Genomic DNA, 23,746 nt, shown 5'->3' with positions numbered 1-23,746 from the left:
GGAGAGCTGCATCAAACCAGTCTCAGGACTGAAGACCACAACAACAACAAGAACTAATCACACTTGGTCACATGTTTGAAATGACACACCTACTGCAACGCAAAGAATGTGGCACCAGTGGTGATTCACAAATTAACAATGGTAACAGTTCTACTCGTGGTTTTGACAGAAGCTTGAAAGAAATATGCAGAAAAAGTTGAATGGATTTGTGAAACAAGACAGTTAGGTACAAAGATTAATAAATAAGTGAATGGATGGTGGATGACTAAAGATCTGTGTCCAGGACCTACCTTTGTTGCCCTGGTTGCAGTTCTTCCATCTCATTATGTCCATTTCTTTATTTGCTTTGTGTATTGTGGTATTTTGTTCACAGGATGTGAAGGTTAGATAAAAGAAACAGCAACATTACTTTCAAACAGTTGAACCTGTTTATTTTTTTAATAAAAAGCTTCATTTCATCTTATTCATTAGTAAGCCCTAAAATTCAGATACAAAATTAACAATCGAAAGACATAACTACACCAATTTGTTTGGCTGAAAATAAAAATCTGAAAACACAACTTTATTGCCAGACTTGTACAGTGATGATGTTATAGTTTTAAATTAGAAATAAAAAATGTTAATTGCATCCACTGCAAATTATGCCCCAGCTAATTACTGCTGTGTTAGATCATATGTCTTATCTACCTGCAAAGGCTGGGTGTAAAATGTAGCACCAAGAAAGTACATTTTAGAAGCACCAAATGCTTAAATATATGTGGAAACATTTTCCCTTGTCTGCTTCTGTTGAAGCTTTTTAGTAGAATATGAAAAAAAAACATAAAATAGTAAATTTTGTAATTATGTGTACTGGCAACTATTAATATCTTTATATAAAATGTATAAAACTGTAAATGAGTTAAGTACAAAAGAACTATGATATTTGGTGATTATACTTAACTTACTGGAGCTCATGGCTAGCGTAAAAAAATCTTAACAACATTATTAATCTCATCCATCATTTGCTTCTATGTTTAACATAGATTTGTACCATTGTTTCTTTTGCAACAAACATGATCTATTATTTTTTTAAATAATCAGAAATATCTTATAAAATATAGAGTTTGTGCAAGTGCAGTGGTACATCATCAAATATTGCTATAACAGAAAGTCAGTCATAACAAAGATAATATCCATTAATTAAACACCTATTTTACAACAATGTACAGACAGAATACTTCTTTTTAATGGAACTTAAAACATTATAACACTCTTAAAACACATTTTAAAATATTAGAAAACAAACAGAGCTTTTGATAGGAACATTGATTCTACTCATAAACTAAGGTTTTCAGTCTTCATCCTTGAAGCGGCGGTAAACAGACTGAACATATGTAAATACACATTTCCAATCAGGCTTACGCATCATTACCATGTCCTCAACATCAAGCAATGGTGCAATGCCTGCTTTTTCACTGAAAAAGAGAAACAGTCTATTGTTAGTTCATCTGTTGAGAACATAAAATTGATAGCAACACAACAGATTTTGAAAAAAGATGTTCAAAATTCAGCGTACTAATAGAATATAAATGTGTACATAGCTGGTGAAGAACAGTTAAACATGTCAGTTTCCTTTAGAAATTGATTATAATTCAAGTGCAAACATAATATTTTATCACAGTTCCTGAAATGTTACAGTTAACAAAAGATTGACAGGTAGATGCACTAGGATTGTATATTACTTTACATAAATGGTAATGATCAATCAATCATTTCAGAATAATATTTTTCCAGTTATAAAATTAAATGACATACGGCTTCCCGAATAGTTCCATCTTGAAGCAATCATTTAAAAAATAAAACTAGAACTTACTCAGCCACTGTGAAAGCAAGTTCGAAGTTCTTTCGCCGCTCTTCAGGACGTAATGAATCGTAGTCAAAGGCGTCAGGAAGGAAATGATGGATGAGGGCACAGAATGCTAGCCCATTGCTCCAGCTTGTTGAAAAGTTGTCTATTTGAATGTTCTATAACAAAAAGTAAGAAAAATTTGATAAAGCTTTTAGTTGAGGTAATTATCAAATTGAACTATTTTTGCTTTCATATCCTACATTCACTACATTTACCAGTGATACTTCAGCAATAGCAGCTGATTTAACAATGCTTGTAGATGCAATACCATTAACAAATGCCACACTAAATTATATTATGAACATACATGTAAAACAATTATTTGTTTCCATTGCAGAAGGGAAAAAATACATAGACTGAAGAACCACTACTTAACTCACATGTGTGTGCATGAATTTCATTAACGACACTCACAAGACCAAACAAACCACAAATGTTATATACATATCACTCACAGGCCATAATATATATGAGTGCTAAAAATGTTCACATTACTACAGGCATAACACAGATAAAATTTGTAACATAAATATCTATCATTATAGTGCAACACACCAAACTGTTTATATCTTGTACAAAATTTGACACACAAGTGTTAATAAAGCACACAACAGGTAAGACAAATGACCACCACAATGCACCCAGTCAAGTAAGGGGTTCAAGTGCTGTCACTAACAACAAGCGCAATAATTCAGACCATGCAAGTGCATAGTGTTGCTTTTGTACCTTGTACTCCTTGGTCTTGCTCTGACACCAGAACAGAAGTCTGTCCTTGACTGCTGAAGCGCTCCGACACAGCTTAGGATCCGTGAATTTAAAAATGGGGGCTGCAGTGCCCCCAGGGGTCTTAGGGGAGCTGCAGGGGACGCACAGATATAATGTCAAGAACTGCCCTCGGTTAGTTAGAGAGGATGGGTACAAGCAAAAGAAAGCATAAAGAAGCATGATAATTTTTTCACCATAATTAATAAGGCCACCGTTGCTTCTCAACAGAACTGGCACAGAAATTACAACGTTAGTTAAGGATAAGATCTAGGCTTGAAACTTTGAGTACAGTAAAATTTAACTGATGTTATAAACCTACATGCCAGTGCTTTACAAGTACCATTGACTACAGTGATTTGATACATACATTTTAAGCATTTACAGTTTGTCATTGTATAAAAGCTGAATCACATAATTTGAAAGGTACATTATTCATTATCTGAAGAACTTAAATCTCAATTTTCAATGCATGTTAAAAACTTAGAAGTAGTACATAGAAGCTAGGAAAATGATATGAATTGCATCAGTCTCAATTTCCTTATTTATGAGATACAAGACCAGTTTGAAAGAAAAAGATCACTTATGTTAGTAGAAAGAAATGATTTTAAGAATTACTTTAACTATCTTCATGTAAGCCCACATTCAAACTTAAGTTGCTGTTGAGCTGTCAAAAATTTGCTTGCATCAGAAGAGGAAAAAACTCTTATGCTCCCTAATTGTGATACAATGCAGTACATTTGACATTGCTTGTATGCTGTTGCCTACACAAGTTGTGTGACCATTTACTGTAAAAGTCAAGATATGTTTCTCTGTACACAGTACATCTTCAAAGCCCAAACTGTTTTTGAAAAGAAAGAGATAGATTACTACCAACATCCCTTAATCATGTGTTTAATATAGGTTATGTAGGTCACAACATGGCAACTGTAACAGTAAATATAGGCCAAGTTTATTGTGACAAACTTGATTTCTGGCATTAAAATTTTCAAGTGATAATCTGGAACAGTTGTGATTTATATACAAAGGATAGTAAAAACGATTCAGAAACATAGTAGATGTAGCCTCCATTTGACTGACTGCACCAAATTATATTCCACCTATGATTAACTCAATATCTGTCTGAGGCTATGAGGTGATCTGGTGGTGGGGCAATGGTACTTTCCTTCCCAGTTAACCATTCCTATATACGGAACAAAGCATTTGCAAGTTAGAAAATAATTGTCTATTCTTGCTTCTCCTTAAAAATAGTCTGTTCCAGTTTTCCCTGAAATGAAACGGAACTACGCAAAGCAAATTCAAGATATATCAAACAATGGAAAATCCAGGATGGAATGTAACAATATTATGAAAAGTGAAGTTGCTACTCACCGTATAGTGGAGATGCTGAGTCACAGACACACGCAACAAAAAGACTCTCACAATAAAATGTTTCAACCATTAAGGCTTTTGTCAATGATAGACAACAGACGTGTGTTTTTGTTGTGCCTATCTGCGACTCGGCATCTGCACTATATGGTGAGTAGCAACTTTCCTTTTCAGAATATAGTTAAATTCAGGATATATGATATTGCTGCTGGCACATGAGAAGGAAACCTTCCTTTAAATATCAGTTAAAACCTTTTGTGTACTTTTCACCCTTGAACACGATGTTTTTCAAACACAAAGTGATGGAAGAACTCACTAATGTAAGTTTCATCAACAATTTATGTTGAAATTTTGGAGTATAGTAGGAGATGGAAGTTTACGTATTGGACACATGCTGAGTGTCACTACTGAAACACTGGTTTATGTTGGTTTCAGAGATATAATAAAAAGGTAAAGGGGGTACTAGCAAGTTCATATTCCGGGATCACATAAGTGATAGTAGGAGAGAGGGGTTCTAAAGAGACTTACAATCTTACTTTAAGTTCAGTGGAGGGGGGGGGGGTTGGAATTTGCTTGTCTTTTGGGTTGTGAAGATTTGATGCAAACGTGGTCACATTAACAATTCTTATTTTTAATGGGACTCAAAGCACTATAAAATGCAGCAGGCAGAAGAGAAGTTTAAGGAATCTGCATACAATAACAAACAAGTCTAGGGCTATGGAAATCTGTAATGAGTGCTAGCACCCAGAATTTGCAGTACATTTCAGTGTGCAAAACTTAAATTTGAGGCTTTTTTGTGTGTGAAATTGGGCTGTGTTAGACAAGGAGGTCATTTAAAAGTGAATATCTGACAGAAATAATCAGTTAATGGGCTAAGCAGCAGAGTGTTAAGTGAGAAAAAATACTTAGGTAATAAGGTAATTGACTAATCACAGAAACCAATCACTAATTATTAATTAATAACTGGTTGTTGTCATCCATTAAATACCAGATCAAGGAACAGTCTCAAATTCTACCTATCTGTTATGAATACAATAATAACATAATTATGTAAATTTAAATATGATAGAATATTTTTTCACTATCTGTGACTCATGGACTTCATTGTTTTTGCATGGGTCATTGCTGAACAAGAGTTTGGCATCACCAGAAAATGATAGTGGAATTTATGTGAAGTTTGCAGAAATATAATTCAGTTTATGGATCTGGAATTCTTTATGGTGATAGAGAGTGATAAGCAACAAGCATGAAAATGTCTTGACTGCTGCTAGCATATTACAGAAATGGTCCTTATTTTACTACTGAAAGTGATGGCAGCATGGAAGAAGACAGGTATGAATCTAACCCTTGTGAACTTCTGAGCAGTATTACTTCATGAGCAATGTAATTTTGTGTTAGATTTCAGAACCTTGTAACACATGGCATTGTTTTCCATGAAAAAGATAAAAAAGATCAAAACAGAGGCACACTTTTTGGAAGAAGACAATTATACTGTAACCTTTGAAAATACTGTCTCATCCTCTGCTTTCTTAACAGCAGGGTAGATCCAGGTTTTTGCATTTTCACTCTAGGTTGTCAGTATCAATGATTCAAAAGACCTCAGTGGATTTTACATTTTTTTTCCTGGACTTCACCCTCTCTCCCAAGCATACATATTGCTTCCTTTCAGACTATATATTTCTCTGCTACACCTGTCATTCTTGTCTTCATCTCATCCAATGGCAACCACCAATTTACCCAATCTGCCCCTCACTACTTGTCTAATTGCTGTTATTCCTTTATTTGCGGTATTTTCTTTTCAAAATTAAATATCCGTGGTATCCATATGTTGTATCAGTAGTAACCTACGTACTGAGGTTAGCTTTCATTTTCTTGAGTAACTGTGATCTCAAATACGAAAGCCTCTTAATGTCTATAACAATGAAAGTAGTATGAAATATTGTTAACACATTTTAACTATCTCTATGTATCTATTATCCATTCTTAACAAAAATTTCTCCAATATGTTGTACCAAGTCAGCAGCTAATTATTCTCAGCACAGTAAGTCTGCATCTGCAGGTTGCAGTGCCTTCTTTTCCATTTTTTATTTCATACTTGTGCTGAACTTATCCTTTTGTATTCCTGATACATATTACATCTCTACTGCTCCCACATTCTATTAATCTTGTTCTCATTAGGTGGGAAGTAGTAAACAGAATGAATTACCCATAAAAGAAAATATGTATTCATAAACTGTTTAGCCTACAAAAGGAATATAAAACTGAATTTCACTTATCAATTGATTTATGAAGAAGTCGACAGTAATTATTGAGAACTATTGACCTCTGTGAACATGAAACTGCATCTATATATGTGTCTCTTTGTTTACTTCGTCCAACTTTTAAAGATGCTGATTGCTGATTTGTGACTACAATTAAAATTTAATAACTCTTTTCTCTTCACAAATTTTTCCCTTTATAGACTCAAACAATGTGAAGGATAGGGAAGTATCCACAAATAATATGTATAGCAGTCAATTGCACCAGAAAAAATCATATTCTGTAGATAACTAGTTTTTTCAGCATCTTCTGAGTGTTTTTCAGTTGTAGACCCAGCAACGACTTAGCATTTTTACTACTATATCTACCACAAATTCTCTACACCTTTGCTTCCCTCTTGCAAGCAAACAGAACAAACATTTGATTCTAAAAGCTCTGGCATGGTACCGATTTATACTGTTGCTACTGATCCCAACACAGTTTCTCATGAGTAAGGTATTTGTATTTATCTTGTACTGTCCTCACTTGTTGTCACAAACTTTTACTTTTAAACTGCACAATTAAAGATAAAATTAAATTTGGTAACTCCTGTAAAGTAAATAATTTGTCAAGAAAAATGTTTGACATGAAATAAAGTTTAAAGATGTTTTTGCCCCACAGCAACAAGTTAATGTACATGTGCTACTTCATTTATCAGAAACTTCACCTGTAAAGGACACACAGTACAGACAAATGTCTCAAACTGCACTAAACATTGCAAATTATTTGAAGGTGATATGTTGCTGTGATATTTCTAACTATAAATAAGTACTTGAATGCCAGCAACAGTTCTTACCTTGGTGCAGATTGTGAGTTTTGGCGATCCATTTCCTGGAACTTGGCAAAAGGGGACATCACTTTCCCAGGAGGAGCTATGTTGAGACAAAGGAACATGAGTGTTAGGTGTAAAATAGATGCAAAAGAGCAGTGGAAGATACATACTTTTACACTGAAAGCTTTAAACATTAATAAAAACTGCTTAAAACAATGTATCTCAATGGACGTCAATGCACATAATAATCAGGAATTATGAGTGTCTGTATTTTATTCCAGTTGGTTCTAAATAATCACTGACTTTTACAGAAACAAAGCATGTGAAAGTATTCAGTAACAAATGATCTGTTAACAATATGTATAAAAGGAAAGGATGTTTAAATAAAACTGAATGTTACAAAATATGTAGCAGTTCTAAGACTGAGAAGCAATAAGAAGGGGAACCAACTGGATTGAAACAACATCACCATGTCTGAACAAATATTTTAGGCAGAAGGAGGAAATATACTTGTCAGATGCCAAAACCAGACAACATCCTCTGGGTTGACAGACATACAATTTCTCACTTTCTCTTGACAGTCACTATTTGAAAGTTCAGGAAGCTAGATACTGAATAGTCTTCTTTTTTAACATCCAAAAGGGTGTAAGTTGAAAATATACTTTAATGAATGAATTTAATGGAATTACACTTGCTGAAGCAAGTACTGATCATCTGCATATGTTTGTCACTAGCTGGGTTGTCATACAAATAAAAATGCTTTATTCACATTTTTACATGCAATCAGCGTGATCAAAAGTTGACATTTAAAGAAATAAATAAGCAAAATGTGGGCAAATGTCACTTAATAGAAGATAGATTCACTGCCCTTTTAAGTAAATGACAATAAATAATACATACAGCTGCAGCTCTCAAAATGGAAAATTCTTTACAAATTTCCTCAATGTGTTAAAAGGAAGCAATTGAAAACTATAATCGGGATAGAGGACAATTTACAAATGTGTAGCCCCATTTAACTGTTGAATTTCTGGCAGGTTAGTAGTGACAGATTTAACTATTTTCAAAATAATAATATCTGCCTTGAAAGTCAAGTTACAGTGATCATGACTTTTGAGATTCCTTATATGGATGCTCTACCCCGATGTCAACTCCCACCAACCTACTGCCCCACAAGGTGGCACAAGAATTAGAACACTGAATAAACTTTTCAGTAGTGGAGTTCAGACTGCCATTCAGCCATCCAGATTTAAATTTTCCATGCTTTGTACAAATCACGTGAGGCAAATGGCATGATGGTTTCTTTGAAAAGGATATATCTTTGACCAGACAAAGGCTCAGTCTCCTGGCATCATTAACAGGATGTGAAACACTAATCTGGCTTCCTTTCTTCTAACAGCCGACCTCGTTAGTAGTATTTGTATTCAGTAATACATAAAACAGTATGTCTATAGTGTACCCAACAGACAAAAATGAAGAAATTGCACCACAATTGCAAATGCTTCAGGATTCCATCATCTTGACTTCATGATGAACTTCCCTCAGCAGCAAGTGAAACATTGACTGATGGTTACCAATCTGTTCTTATGCTTGGGGTGCTTCCTAAGACTGTATTATAAAAACTTTAAGGGTTTAAAAAACCTTTAATGACTTTAGCAGGTCCTATGTATATGGTAAGATTTGTAGCAGATATAGTATCGAATCTTATACAACATTACCTTTTATGAAACATTGTGAAATTTAAACTGTGTATACAACTGGCTTTCAAATGTACATCTCTGCTTTTTGCAGGTGATACTTATACCATACAAACTTCTCCCCTGAAAGGCACATCTGAATCTTGATTAATGACACAGTTTCACACGCATTCTGTTGCAGACTGAAAGCTTATATGTGTAGTGCATGTAACATACACAGTAACTAGTAATGATAATGATGATGTATTTGACTGATTATTTTTGACATTATCAGCTAATTTGTTGCAAGTATGTGCATAATTCTTCTTGCAGTGATGCGTGCATGTTCTTTTGAAAGGCCACAAGTGTAGCAGCGCTATGCCGTCCACAGAGGGTGCCTCAGACCTGTGTGTGTGTGTGTGTGTGTGTGTGTGTGTGTGTGTGTGTGTTTGAGAGAGAGCCTCAGTTCTCTGTGTGTACAGCTACAGCTCTTTGTTGTGTACGTAATCAGTTCTTGCTTAATGTTACTTAAATACTGCACCATAATGTTACTTAAATACTGTGTTCAGAGTGAAAACAGACAGCTGTGTTCCTTCTCTGTGTTGATCGTAACACAGCTGACATCATTTCAGCACTCAACACTGGCTTCTAGTTATCGCAGAAAGAGAACTACCAAATATATTTTTGTCCATTTTATTTGCATACCAGCACACATTCAAGAAGAAATGGTTTAATTTTACAGAGGTTTCTGGCTTGCATTTGAAGAGACATGATGTAATTTTAGTGCCATTTCTTCTATGCCCAAGTCGCTGAAGTGGCGTCAAATCGAAAGACTTGCACCCGGCGAACGGTCTACCCGACAGTCGCACAACATTTATTTATTTAGTGCCATTTCTGGTCTGCTTTCAAAGAGAAATGGCATAATTTTAGTGCAGTATCTGCAGTGTGCCATAGACCACTAGCACATGATAACCAGTCACCAATGGTTGATACAATCCACATCTTGGAATCTGACTTAGAAAATAGTTCAGGATATAATGGTGTTGTCACTTCTGTATTCCAGAATGACCTAGGAAGACATGGCAGTTCCTACCCTTTTGTTCTATTGGGTCACCACATTGATCCATAGAATGCAACACATCTGTAGAAACTCTGCCTCATCTTTGGTCTTTAGAACATGACACACATTTCAGTGCTCAATCTTGGAACCAATCGCACTTTTCTTAGTGACAATCTGCTGAATTCTATAATTTGCCAAGATTTCCGATATTTTTATATTGTGGGATTGTTCTTGAGTCTGTTTGGAAATGTCATTGTGATGATTTCTGCAATGCTTATTGCTTGTAGCAAACTCTGTAGCACTTATAGTGGCTAAACTGTTTTCATGGGATGTAACGATACACACATTCAGTCATATTCAGCCATTGAAGTGATATGTACCTACTGCTGGTTCTCACAGCAACAGTCTTCATCATACACACAAACTGCACAAGCCTCTCAATATGCTTATTGCAGTGATATGAAGGTTGTGCCACTCTGTCACTGTGTAACAAGTTTGCAGTGGAACATGTTAAGCATGAGCAGAGAGAATCATTTAAGAGGTTGTTGGTTGAGAGTAAGAGTAAGCATTATTGATTTGTTGCCCTGTATTTGGTTACACGATGGTGTACGTCTGATGTTTCTCTAAAGATTGTATTTGCATTGCCAGATGTACTCAGTCAGATCATAGCAATAGTTTTCTAATAGTGTGATGTCTATTCCATTCCATTCCATTATATGAAATTATTGTAAAAGACAGAACTGAATAGTAAATGTCTCTCTGATTGAAGCAGCTGCAAACAATGCGCACAATGGACAGGACTGCTGTAAAGAGGTATAAGTACAACATGACTGATAGACTGAACACAACTTTATTCCACGGTAGCATTAACAGTTCCAATCACTTCTGGCATCACGGTGCTCAGAGTACCAGGTTAGTATTTTTCCTTGAAACTGCATGTGCAAGCACAGAGTATGAGGAATTTTTGCAGAGCTGTTCTCAAAATGTCACTGTGGCCGAGTGGTCTAGTGCACAGACTATTACTTTGTCAGCTCATGTTCAATTCCCACTGAAGGCAACATTTTTTTCCTCATTTTATTTAATTCCTCACAATGTTACACTATTAGTTATAAAATTTCAATATGTTTAAACAGTTCAATTTCTATACATAAACTTTATATATTCAATTTATTTAAAATTATTACCCACATAAGTCAAAAGGCTATAGGCTAGATGGTGGTAAAAAAAGTGAGTGTATGAGGAAATTTAGTATGAAATGTTATCTATAGGTGATCTGTTAAAGAGGTCTTTCCCTAGTACATCTTTGAAGGAGAAAGTGCCAAGTTGTTAAAGAGTTAGACAGATCTACTTCAAATGTAAATCTACCGGAGGGGTGTGGGACAAAGCACACCAATTTGGCTTACACAAAACTGAAAATTTTGAAATACTTGCAAAATATTTTGATCAGCATTTTAATAATCTTGAGCCAGTCTATATGCTTGAATACTCACACTCTCATGAAAATCTAGAATAAGAATTACCCCTAACTACTAAAGAAATAGAAGAAGTTATTAAAATGTAACAAAGCTAATGGAGAAGACTATATCACAGAAGAACTTTTGAAATGGTCTCTATCTAAAGTAAAAATTGGCCAAGTGCAAGTAGGACCAGCACTCTGAGGGTTCCACATAAATTTAATTATATAAATTATATACATATAGATCTCAGGAATCGAGAATCTGATGATTTTTGCTTGCTATCGATATCAGTGCTGGGAAGATATTAGTCACAGGAATTCCAAGACTTTGAGAATGTTTTAAGTTTTACATTTAAATTTTCTGTATAATTTTGAATTTGCTATTGTAATTATAGATAAAATGGGTCTCAACAGACGGACAGAATGACAATTGGACAAAAAAGAAAAAAAAATATTTTTTCATGTGATATAATTACAAATTAAAAATTTTCAGATTTTTTCCGTTACTTATACTGTGAAACCATGCTTCTTGGCAAATTTCATGGCTCTAGCTCAACAGGAAGTACCCTATAGGTTTTGATGAATGATGGGACATAAATTGCCATATCTATTGATGGTAGTGACATAGTAGCTTAAATGTTTTACACTACCAGGGGACTATAAACCTTAGTATGTGACATAAATTTCAGCTTTATATGTCTTACCCATTCCTGAGAAAAAAAGGGCTTTAAGAGGCGGACAGACGGACAACAAAGCCATCCTATAAGGGTTCTGTTTTTACTGACTGAGGAACGGAACCCTAAAAATGAGCTAAAATTAATCTTTGAGAAAAATTTCTAGGGGAGTGGAAGGTGGCCTTGATACATCCACTACATAAGAAAGGCAATAAAAAAATGTTAACAACTTCAGAGGAATTTCTTTGTAAACAGCTAAATAGGACATATTTTCCAAAAGTATACTAAACATAATAGAAACAACACTGGAGAGTAATTTGGATGAATATCAAGGTGGTTTAAGGAAGGGCAGATAGAGTTCTGAACAAATATTTAATAAGTCAATCATCTGCCACAGATCACTGTCTGTTGATCTCCAAAAGTTCACAGTAGGTCACCTAACAGTGATAGCCCAATGGTTAAGAGCAGGGGCTGGCAATCTGTTGGCTCAGATTTGATTCCCACTGCTGTGTGTTCAATTCATATATGTAAAATTAATATAGTCAATTTAGTTATGATTACTATCCTTGTGAGTCAAAAGGTTATAGGCCACCACATTGTAGCACAATGGTAAAATTTTGCATGAACCACCACTGGTATCAACATATAGAATAGTAAGTTTAATACCGTCTATAAATGAGACCCTCATTTTCTGATCATACTTTAGCTTCTTCCATACCAGTATATGAAGAACTCCTCTTCTGAATTGAATGCATCTTAACATTCCAGCAGACCATTAAACTAACACTGTACGATATTCTGTCAAGTACAAACAAATGCATAAATATTGTAATTATAAAAAGACAGAGCCCTAAAGCCTCATGTACTCAGCTGTTATGGGTACGTAACTGCTACTAAATTACACTGAAAAATATCTGTAGTTTATTACCTCTTGATGTTTTACTCTTTCCCACAGAAGTGGCAGAGAAACTTGACGTTTTGGTAGTTACTGCAAACAGAAACATAAAATTTATAAATCAGTAATACTAAACTCATTGTGAATAATAAAACAATATGGAATAATTCGTTGTTCATACCTTCAGTTCGAGTGACGACATTGTCTTCTACTGATGATGACTGGATTGTGGATTCAGACTGGCCTATGTGAAAAAAGGACAAGAATTAGGCTGTGTTCATAACTTTAAAAATAATAAAACAAAACTAATGCGTAAGCCTAAACAAACTTGTATGCACAGAATAACAAATTACTTTTTGTCTTTGTTCCATATAATTTAGAGGCTCCTTCAGTTATAGCCACTCTATAACACTTTAGTCCTTAACGCAGTGATTTCCAGTAATGGCTTTCAACTGACTGAGGGCTGGTATTTCAGATGTTTATATCATAACAAAACTATCCTAGAAGAAAAATCTTGGATCACTCCGCTAGTAGTTTTTATGGTGTGTCATTCAGATTATTTACACAGGATTGGCAAATGCTCAGCTATATCAAAAGTAAAATGAATGCGGCTAACGTAAAACACGACTCTCCATGCATAATTATTATTTGGTACCTATAGGTACAGGCTGTTTTTGGTCTCCACACAAAACATGGAAGTTAAATTTCCACAAACCACAATAAAGGATCAGATATGCAGAGTGACATGTGTGTAGTACCTGAACATGCAAGTTTAGCATCCAAGACATTAAAAAAACTTATGAATAATTTCACTTTTAGTCTCATATAATATGACTATACAAAATGTCCACAGATTAAGTACCAAATTATTATTATTACAGTCATGATAGGTATTTATATACACTATCTGTGCAGAATAAACAATAAATTATCTCAGGTTCAAATTGAGCATAGATCTCCCCTGATCAACTTAGGGCTTGAATGCCTGAGAGTGAAGTACCAATCATTTGGCAGATAATGGAAGTGACTTGTAATTAGTTATTCTCTTCCCTGACAACAAACAAGGAACTTGCAGCTGAAGTGAGCTTTGCTGAATGATGGATATTTAATCATAAGTGTTATTCTAGGGATTCATTTCTTTTTTTCCAGATGCAATGGAAAACATAGGTAAACTCTCAAAGTTTAGTTGAGCAACAATTGCAGGCAGCCTAAGTTACTGGACAGATGTCAGTTATCGCAGTGTTTATAAAATTGCAGTAAGACCAGAGCACTTTATACTCTTGAATATATTGAACATCAGATCTTTAGTATTATCCGCCTCCATTTTACTAAGAAATAGGGGAAAGACCCTCCATCTGAGATCTCTATTTGGAGACAATATAATAAATTTGCAGACATGGGTTGTTTCTATAAAGAGAATCTTCCTGTGTCAGAAGCAATAGTGAATCATATCAGGGAAATTTATCACCACAGCTCTAAGAAATTGACTACATGAGGCAGCAGGAAATGGGCTCTACCGCAAACCAGATTGTATCAACAAAAATAATCAATTTTCGAAAATACATTATAACGTAACTGTATAGATAAAAAATCAGCTGACCGAGCAGCGGCAGGAGAGCACACATATAAAAGGTATTACATATGCAAGCTTTCAGAGCCACTGCCTCCGTCTTCTGGCAGAAGGGTTGAAGGGAAAGAAGTGGCGAAGGAAAAGGACTGGTGAGGCTTAGGAAAAGGGCTAGAGTTTGGAAAAATCACTAAGAACCTCTGGTCAGGGAAGACTTACAGGACAAAGTGAGAAGGAAAGACTGATTGTTGGGGACTGCATTGGACGAGATTTGAAAACCTTAGAGCTTAAAGGCAGAAGGTATGGTAATATGCAAGACAGAAATTACTGCTAGAAAATTGTGCATGAGATAATAATAATGAAAAGCTAAGTGCATTGTACGTGATAGAGGTGGGAGGGGGATGGTGAAAAATGGACAGATCAGAAAATGAAAGAATTAGAACACTAAAACCAAGTGAAGAAGGAAATAGTACTGTGAAGAAATGCTGAGACCGAAGAAATTAATGTAAATTAAGGCCAGCTGGATGGTGGGAACTGAGGATATGCTGTAGCACCAGTTCCCTTCTGCAGAGATCTGAGAAACTGGAGTCTGGGGGAAAAATCCAAATGGCACATATGGTGAAATAGGCACTGAGGTCACGACTGTCATGTTGTAGTGCACGCTCCACAACAGGATATTGTGTGTTGCCAGTATACATCCTCTGACTAAGCCCATTCATCCTAACTGATAACTTGGTAGTAGCTGTGCCAATGTAAAAGGCCGAACATTGTTTATGTAACAGCTGGTATATGATATTTTCCATTTCAAATGTGGTTCTCCCTTTGATAGTATATGTTCTACCATATACTGGACTGGTATAGGTGGTAGTCAGAGGGTGCACAGGGCAAGTCTTGCAGTGGGGATGGTGGCATGGGTAGGAGCTATTGGGTAGGGAGATGGGTGCAGAAGGAGCATAGGGTCTCACAAGGATATTGCAGAGATTGGGAGGGCAACGAAAAGCTATTCTAGGTGTGGTGGGCAAAATCTCGGACAAAATGGATCTCATTTCAGGGCATGATTTTAGGAAGCCATGGACCTGCCGAAGTAACCTTACCAGTCTTTTCCTTCATCTCTCTTCCTTCTCCTTCAACTCTTATGCCAGAAGAAGGAGGCACTGGCTCCAAAAGCTGCATACTAATACCTTTTACATGTGTGTTCTCCTGGCACCACTTGGTGAGTAGATTTTTTATCAAACAGTATTATGGCATTTGTTATGAAGGTAAAACCACAGAACTTGGATCTGTGTCAAGCTTTAATAGATAATAACAAAAGCCAATGTTTGAAGTTTAGTATCGCATCTAGAAGATGACATTTTCTGGCAGACTAGATTCCAGCAATGAAGTGACCCTTTCTGGCAGACTAGATTCCAGCAACGAAGTGACCCTTCATGTGATTGGAGAGGCAAATGAACTAAACATTCATATTTCAGGAGCAGAAAACATCCATTGTTATGTGGAATATGTACATAATGCCTGTAAAATGATTGTGTTCAGCATTGTTGCAAAAACAAAGGTCTACAGCTCATACTTCTTCACTGAACAGACTGTCATGTAACAGATGTTGTAAGTGGGAATGCTTAAATGGCTGTAATCCCTGTCTGAATGATGACAGAATGGTGCACCACATCATTTCATCAGAAACAGCTAAAGCAATGGATCCAATGAGGGACGGATGGTGCTCAGAAGCATTACCCTGGGCAGCACATTCTTCATACCTGATACCATTTAATCTCTTTGGAAGAGGTTACTTTGCCCCTCTTCTATAGGTGATTACTCTGGAACTGAAGCAACCCTTCCACACTGTTTTCTTAAACATTGCCTCTGACAGGTTGGCATGTGTGTGGAACAAAGGAATTACCATAGTGATGTTTGTCGAATGGTAAAGGGCACACATGCATTGAGCATTTGTTAAAAAAAAAATCTGTGTAAAACATTGGAAAAACCTTTATGAGTTACATTACACAACAAAACAAGATTTGTATTCCTACATCAATTGTACTAGTTCCTTTTTTTTTTTTTTTTTTTTTAAAACTGACAAACATCAGTTGTTTTATATAATGGTGTTTTGAGGTCTGGTGTCACATTGACGAAGTTCTTCATCTTAAATATTGAGAACACAGTGGGTCATAAAATTAAAATTTATCAATTGAAGACATAAAGTCTGAAGGGTTAACCTCATATCTCCACTCTCTATGTAGATATAACTACAAGAACGAAGAAAAGTATAATTCACCACTGGATGCAGTTTTCCATTTTGTGCTATAACTTCAGTTACTGTATTCGTTGGCAATCAGACAATAGCAATTCCAACTAACAATAGTCGTATTAGGAGTGCAGGTAAATTTTGTATCAATGATATAAGGGGGAAAAAGTAAATTACTATGCTTTACAGCATGTCATAGCGCCAGTTCCTAACTGTGAAATTCTGAGAAACTGGTGCCTGGGGAAGGGATTGAAATGGCATGTATGGTGAAACAGGCACCAAGGTCATGACTGTCATGTTGTAGTATGATAATTACATCTGCCTTTAAGAAATAATCCAGTTCATGTACTGCTTCCAAGACAATCAATGACTGCCACCACATGCTATAAATTAGTATGAGTTATTGCCATCAGAGAGAGCTTGAATTTTCCTCTTTAGTTGGAAGGTTTGAAACAAGATCCACACAACTTTATGATGAAAACAGAGGTATTGTTAATTATAGAAAAAAGGAGGAAGAACTGCAACATGTAAATGGCAAAAATTGGAAAAGTTGTGACTTTTGTAGGAATGTTTCTAGGGTTTATCAAATGTGTTAATTTAATGCAATTCCTCTTTTTATAAAAACAAAACATGCAACAGTCCTTCTAGGACTAATATATTTCAGGATGATGATAAAATGAAACAACCAATGGAAAAAAAAGCAAATCAACTTTTTCTATGTGAAGAGTCCTTTGTGTTCAGTCAAAGACCATTTGTGAAAAAGCATACATCTGTCACCTTATGAACTTCTGTGAACAAGAGATCTGTAGTTTATCCTCATTTCTGTAGTGTTATATTACTACCATGGAACAAGTTCTTCCACTATGTAAATGTGTGATAACTAACCAGCATACAACTTTTCAAATATTTTACAAACAACAAACAGCACAGCTATTGTACAGCATCTGCAATACTTGTCATCAAACTACACTGCATATGTACAGAAAAAACACTCACATAAGTCACATTGCAAGCACTTAAAAAGGGGTACAGATATCAGTTCCATATAAAGCAACTACTGCATTCCAAAATTATACTATTAAAGCACTATTCAAGTGCATTAGTTCATAATATCCTACTTGTGCCGTATTATACTACAGGTACATAAAACTAAGGAAAATCTGCAGCAAAATTAGCATATTAACTCGTTTCTTACTTCTGTATAGTTACTTGCAGCTGTACAAAGATCACTGTCTATATGGAACACGATATCTGGGATTTTACTACTACAGCTCTGAAAGGAGTAAATATCAAATTCCTTGTTGTCTGAAGCTGCAGTACCAATTACTATAAGATAGTTGTTAATTCAGATGTTGATGCACAAAATGTGATGCCGTATAATGCACGCCAAAAATCATACTGTAAATCAAGGAAATGGTCAAACAACATATTGCTCTGGGGATGCTTGGTAAAGTTAGACGTAAATGAGCTAAAAATGCAACAAAATAGGGAGGTCCACTCAGTAAAAAATTCAAATTCTAAGTAAGCAGCAAACATTCACGTCAGGCTGCATTCCCAATGCTGCACATAAAAAATTTTATTCAAACTCACAGCTTCTGACCGCGTGTTTTGACGATTTCCCATCTCATGTCATCTGGATAACTCTTCATCCACTGATGCAGAAACTCAGATGAATTTTTCTTCACATTGGTGATAACATGAAAACATGTTAGCAAGAGGCACTGAATGAAGTAACCATATTTTCATATGCAGCACACAGAAGAAGCTGTTAAAACTGACTATTACTTTTCTTGTTTCTTTATGTATTAATTGTTGATGCACATTCCTTGCTCAAGCAATCCACTGATGCCATTAATGCATCACGTAACTTATCTCAAATATCTGTTACAGTTTCTCTTTTTTTATTACAGCACAAAAATATCTGGCAATTTAGTCAACAGGTCAACATTTGTGGAATAACAATAATTACAGATTTAAAGTTCTAAATACTATTCATTCTCAATTGTAAGTAGTTAAAATGCAGTTATTTTTAGCTACATAAAGACACTTGTGAAAAAATTGTCTTGGCAAAAGTTATTCACTACATTCATGCCACGACAATATGCAAGGAAATGAGTGTCTTACTTACTGGCACTGTTACTTGCCAGGTTAGTTGCCAGTGTCATCTTGACACCACTTGTTTCTTCCCACGCTTTCTGTTTATGCAGAAATTGTGATGACGATTTGCTGCGGCTTAGTTTATTGTGATGCGTCTGAGACTTCGCTGAACTTTGTCTTAGTTCTTTTGTAGTGTTGTGTCTATGTCCACTTTGATTTACACTAGAACTGCTAGTAGCTTCATGAAACAAGTTATCAAATGCTTCATCCACGTTTTCTAAACTGTCATCAAGTAATGCAATGTCACTGGGTGCATTGGAGAATGTTTGTTTGGTAACTGTTTTCCTTAGATCACTCACTGCTTTGGTTGCCTTTGCATGGGTTTCACCAGTTTTTGTCCTTCCTTCACTCGATTTTTTTGACAGGTACGCTTCCACTTTACGTTGTTTAACTTCTACACTCTCAGGTTCTAAGGCAGCTTCAAACTGCTTTGGGAATGCTAACGAATGACTAGACTTTGCTTTGACTAACCCTGGTGAACGCCTGGAATTAGGACTCGGGACAGTTGGCAGGTCAGGTAATGCCAAGCTCTGTGGTCGTCGTGACTTTGGAGACTGACCAGGTGAGAGTTGGTGCCATGATTCAGATTTCTGCAAAAGGCTTGACGGGGAGACTGATGGAGGAGCTACAGTTAATTCATCTCCTGGTCCTGGAGACACTTCATGCTTATAACTAAATTTGGGGGATGATGAATACGAAGGTGAACCCTGATGTTTAGAGCTTGAGACATTGCTGGACACTGGGATCTGTAGACGGGTAGTTAATACAGATTCTCCAGCTTCATCAGTTTCCTCTGTGCTTGCTGTTATCAGTGTATCTTTAGGCATCTGACGTTTCCTATTATCAAAAACTAATTCCTTTCCTACTGTTTTTATCTGTGTTGGATGCTTCCCAGTGCTTTCGCAAGGTCGACTTTCCACAGATAGCGATTTGCAGGATTCTTTTCTCAGCTTATTATCTGTGACTACATCACTTTCACCCCCTTTAAATCTCTGAATCACACTGCTCAGATTAGCTGCAGCCATGTTTCTTTGTTCGTAGTCTTGCTCATCGTACCTATGCCTCGTCTTCTGCGTTACAGTAACAGCCTGATGTGATACAGGTCCAGTCATTATATGAGATACAGCCATTAAAGCCTCTGGAGAAGGTAGTGTTGGGTCTAAATGGGTAGCATTTTCAGAAAAGGACAGTGGAGGAAGACTCTTAGAGTTGTTTGTAGTTTTCTGAACTAATGACTTTTCAGACAAAATTTGATGAGCTTGTGGGGCACATCTGTTTTGAACAAAAGCATTTGGGTATATAGCTGTTGTTGCTGTTACACCAGCACTGTATGTCTTTGGTCCTTCAATGTGGATATTCTGAGAGTCAGGTTGAAATAAATATGGCTGTGCTGTATTGGAACTGCTAGTATCCTGAGCACTTGGTCGTATTCCATATTCATAGCAGGTCGGTTCCCCAAGCTGATTGCTCATTTGAGTTGGCTCTTTGCTCTTGTTGCCACTCTTAGACAAATGGCTGTACAAAATTTCCTGTTGTTTCTTTAGATGTTCTTTATTGTACTTTTTACTGTTATCAAATGTCTGCACGAGGTCTTGTGGTATGTGTGCTGGCATAACAGGTGCTGTGGAAATCTTGTCATCTGGACCAGCATTTGGAAAAATGTTGTTTTCTTGCAAACGAGCCTGCACTATGCCAGGTGCAGCTGGAGGTGGCAAGTACATCCTCGGAGGAGGATCTGGTGGAGTCTGCTTAAACACTGTCAGACCTGCCTGTCCAATTTTTTCCATACTTTTACTTCTGGGTAAAGGTGGTGGTATAGGTGTTGGTGACGTCTCCCTTGACATGTTCTCAAATTTTGCAACAGCTGTATTTAAAATTCGGTTTTCTGAACTATTAGAATTATTGTCCTTAGTCCAAGGAAGAAATTGACTGACTGGTGACAGGAGCTCATTATTAGGCTGTTCTGCTGAGGGCACAAAGTTTGCATGCCTTAGGATATTTGAGGACACTGGCTTGTTCTGAGGTGTACTGTGGATTAGTGAGTTCTGTATGTCTGATGGGTGTGTTTGAGAAGGTGAAAACTTTTGTGTTGCAAGTTGTTTAACAGTTCCAGTAAATGATTGTGTAGCCCAGGGATTATATCCTCCGTCTCTTGATTCTTCTTTCTGTGCTGATTTTTTCTCAACTGGACGAAATGCTGACATAGGGGCATGGGAAAATTTATTTATTTTTACTGGCGGTTGTGTTACAGGCACATTTTGAGGGGGAGAAAACAACTGTTTTTTTGAAAACACGGTTCCAGCAGGAGTCCTAGCATTAGCAACTGTAAGTGAACCAACAACAACTTGTTCTTCAGGAACTGTGTTCTTTTCAGCCCATGGAAGTTTGCTTTGCTGTTCCTTCTGCTCCTGATCTCTCTGTTCAAAAAGTTTTCTTAAGAATATGCTGCCTTGTTTGCTCAGCCTTGGGCCATTGGCCATGGATCTGGAAGTGGTGGACTTGACTACTGCTGCCGAATCATCCGCTGATTGCCAAAAGAGTCGAGCAGCAGCTGGGCCAGAATTTGATCTGTAGTCCCTCCCCACTTGTGACTGAGACTTATCATTTGATGATTCAAATACAGTTTTAATGTTGGAAAACCTACTGCTCCAGTGGTGTCCACCTCTTGCTGATGGATTGTAGCTTTTAATCTTTACTTTTTCTTGTGGAGATTGGTCCATTTTATTGTTCTGTTGTTCTAAGAAGGCAAGAAATTTTCTGTCACTTTCTGTCTTTGGCTGCAAGGCTGGTGGGGCCGGTTTTCCATTGACTGCAGTTTTGTTGCTGCTTCCAACCCTGATAGGTCCACGCAAAGCAAGATAAGCTGCCCGGTGTTTGTCAGTTGGTTGTGAGTTACCACTGTTGTAATTCTGATCTGCTTCATACTCATCGTCTGAGGAGTAGTCTGATTCATCAACAGTATAGAAATTAAGTGGTTTTGGTATATCAATAGTATTTGCTCTCTTCATCTTTTGTTTTTTGTCACTTCGTGTACGAAATCTAGTTGGAGTTTTATTATCCTCTCTTGCCATTTGCAATAATCTCTGGGCTGATGACACAGGTTCGTGTATGTGTTCAGAACCACTGCTTTGCCACACAGGACCACCATGTGGAACAGCCTGCTGATTGTTAGATACATTATCAAATGGTTTATTATTTTTTGTGACTGTGTGTTCATCATACCTGTTAACATCACCAACCCATTTTGACCCCTGAGGCATGTTATTTGACTTATCACCATGTTCTTCACTTGTGATTTTGTGTATTTTGTTTTGGTCACTTTGTGATTCGTAATTGGGGGAATTGTATGACTGGATCAGACATGTAGTATTATTTGTGTGTGTGACACTCGATTGACTAGAATAAGTGGGATTTTTACTGCCAACCTGGACATTTGTTTGCTGTATGCCACCTTTCTGTTCTGCAGACTGTTGTGCAGATTTTACAGTACTGATTTCATCTTCTGATTCTGATGTACAACTGTCATCACTGCTTGCGTCAGCATCGCTGCTTTCAGTATCACTCTGATTATTGTTTCCCCTCTTGTCAGTTGAGTGTTCTGAGTAGCCTTTCCTTCTGTCTTCTTCCTGTGACAATTGTTTATTTATAGCTGCTTTGTGTATAGCTATCTGCATGGACTGTGCAGGTGTAAATAAAAGAATGCTTGGGTCATAGTCACTGCTTGTGCTGTCCAAAGAGGAAGAATGTGAGACAGTTCTATGGTGAGCAGTATCTCCAGTAATTGTGACGTTACCTTCTTGCAACAGAGCCTTTCCTTGAGCCCTATCTTGTAAGCTACTACCACTGAAAGAAAGCTGTGGAGCACTAGCCCTTGAATTCACACTATCACTTGACGAATCTTTCCTGTTCTGGACATAATCTTTATTTATATTTCCACTATCTGACCTTTGTGGTGTTGATGCTTTTGAATTAGTGCTACTTTCACATGATGACTGTGATCCTGTTCTTGGTAGTGATCTGTCTTGTGTTTGTCTGTGAGGTGGAGATGATGTATTCATTTGAGATGTATTTTGGGAAGGAGTATTCTCGGCATCAACATTCTGCGAAGCTGCATCCCGGTATGATGCAGATGCATGTTTTCCAAGTGGCCTTGGACCCATTTTACCAGGCTTAAATTCTCTGACAACAGCCTTCATGGGCTGTCTTCCAACACCTTGGTACATCTGTGGGTGATATAGAATTTTAGAAGTTTGTTTTGTATCATTCTGACTGCTTAGTTCAGTGGCTGTTCCAACTTTCTCAGGCTCATGTTTCATACTGGTTTCAGAGGGTTTATCATTAACCTGTGAACCAAGTTTGCTGTCTTTGTTTGTCTCATCTGGCTCTCCTTGTGGTGGGTGTCCCTGAACCTTCTGCAAATGTCTCGCATGCTCTGTCTCTATAGGACAAGAATTGCCGTTGTTTATCTCAATAGGGGAAAAGGGTTTAGCTGTAATGTTTCTAGCAAGACCTGTTCCTGATTTAGATCGCTGGGGAGCAAAGTGGACAGGTCTAAAAGCACGGATGGCAGGTGATGCTTCTGACACTGGAACTGAGTGACTTTTGAGAGAAGTATCAATGTCCCCTGCAGAACCTCTCTTCAGCCTACTGTGAAAATTATGATCACTGGGTGAAACGGTATCTGCAGAATCATTTTTGGATAGTCCTGCAGTGACAGGCGAGCTTAGGGCACTCTCCTCCATCAATCTCCTGGCATCTGCCAGCTCTTCCTCTGTGACTCCAACAGTATGCCTATTCTGTCTTAACCTTCTTTTATTTGAAAACCTTTTTGATTGCTGTTCAGAAATTTGGGGAGCCTGGGGTACAACTGTCCCGGTGTTCTGATTCCAGGGTGGTGGTGGTAAATTTAACGATGCCTGAAGTCTAGAAACAAG

The 23,746-nt window shown here is 36.9% G+C and overlaps 1 protein-coding gene across 3 annotated transcripts in view; it reads right to left on the bottom strand.

The window, feature by feature from the left end:
* Positions 1-405: 405 nt before the first annotated feature.
* LOC124548747 (titin-like) overlaps positions 406-23,746 on the bottom strand; it is a 491,683-nt gene continuing 468,342 nt past the window's right edge. For 2 of the 3 annotated variants that reach the window (XM_047125191.1, XM_047125192.1), the window contains 6 exons: positions 13,028-13,090; positions 12,880-12,939; positions 7,113-7,188; positions 2,615-2,744; positions 1,853-2,004; positions 406-1,454 (listed from right to left, as the gene is read on the bottom strand). In XM_047125191.1, the coding sequence (XP_046981147.1) occupies positions 1,331-1,454; positions 1,853-2,004; positions 2,615-2,744; positions 7,113-7,188; positions 12,880-12,939; positions 13,028-13,090 (605 nt within the window). In that variant the 3' untranslated portion in view covers positions 406-1,330. Of the gene's footprint in view, positions 1,455-1,852; positions 2,005-2,614; positions 2,745-7,112; positions 7,189-12,879; positions 12,940-13,027; positions 13,091-23,746 lie in introns of those variants that run through there. The other variant, XM_047125193.1, reaches the window with a different exon arrangement.

Source organism: Schistocerca americana, chromosome 1 (assembly GCF_021461395.2).
Source record: "Schistocerca americana isolate TAMUIC-IGC-003095 chromosome 1, iqSchAmer2.1, whole genome shotgun sequence".
Classification (NCBI taxonomy): Eukaryota; Metazoa; Arthropoda; class Insecta; order Orthoptera; family Acrididae; genus Schistocerca; species Schistocerca americana.
This window is presented reverse-complemented; position numbering and strand designations above follow the sequence as displayed.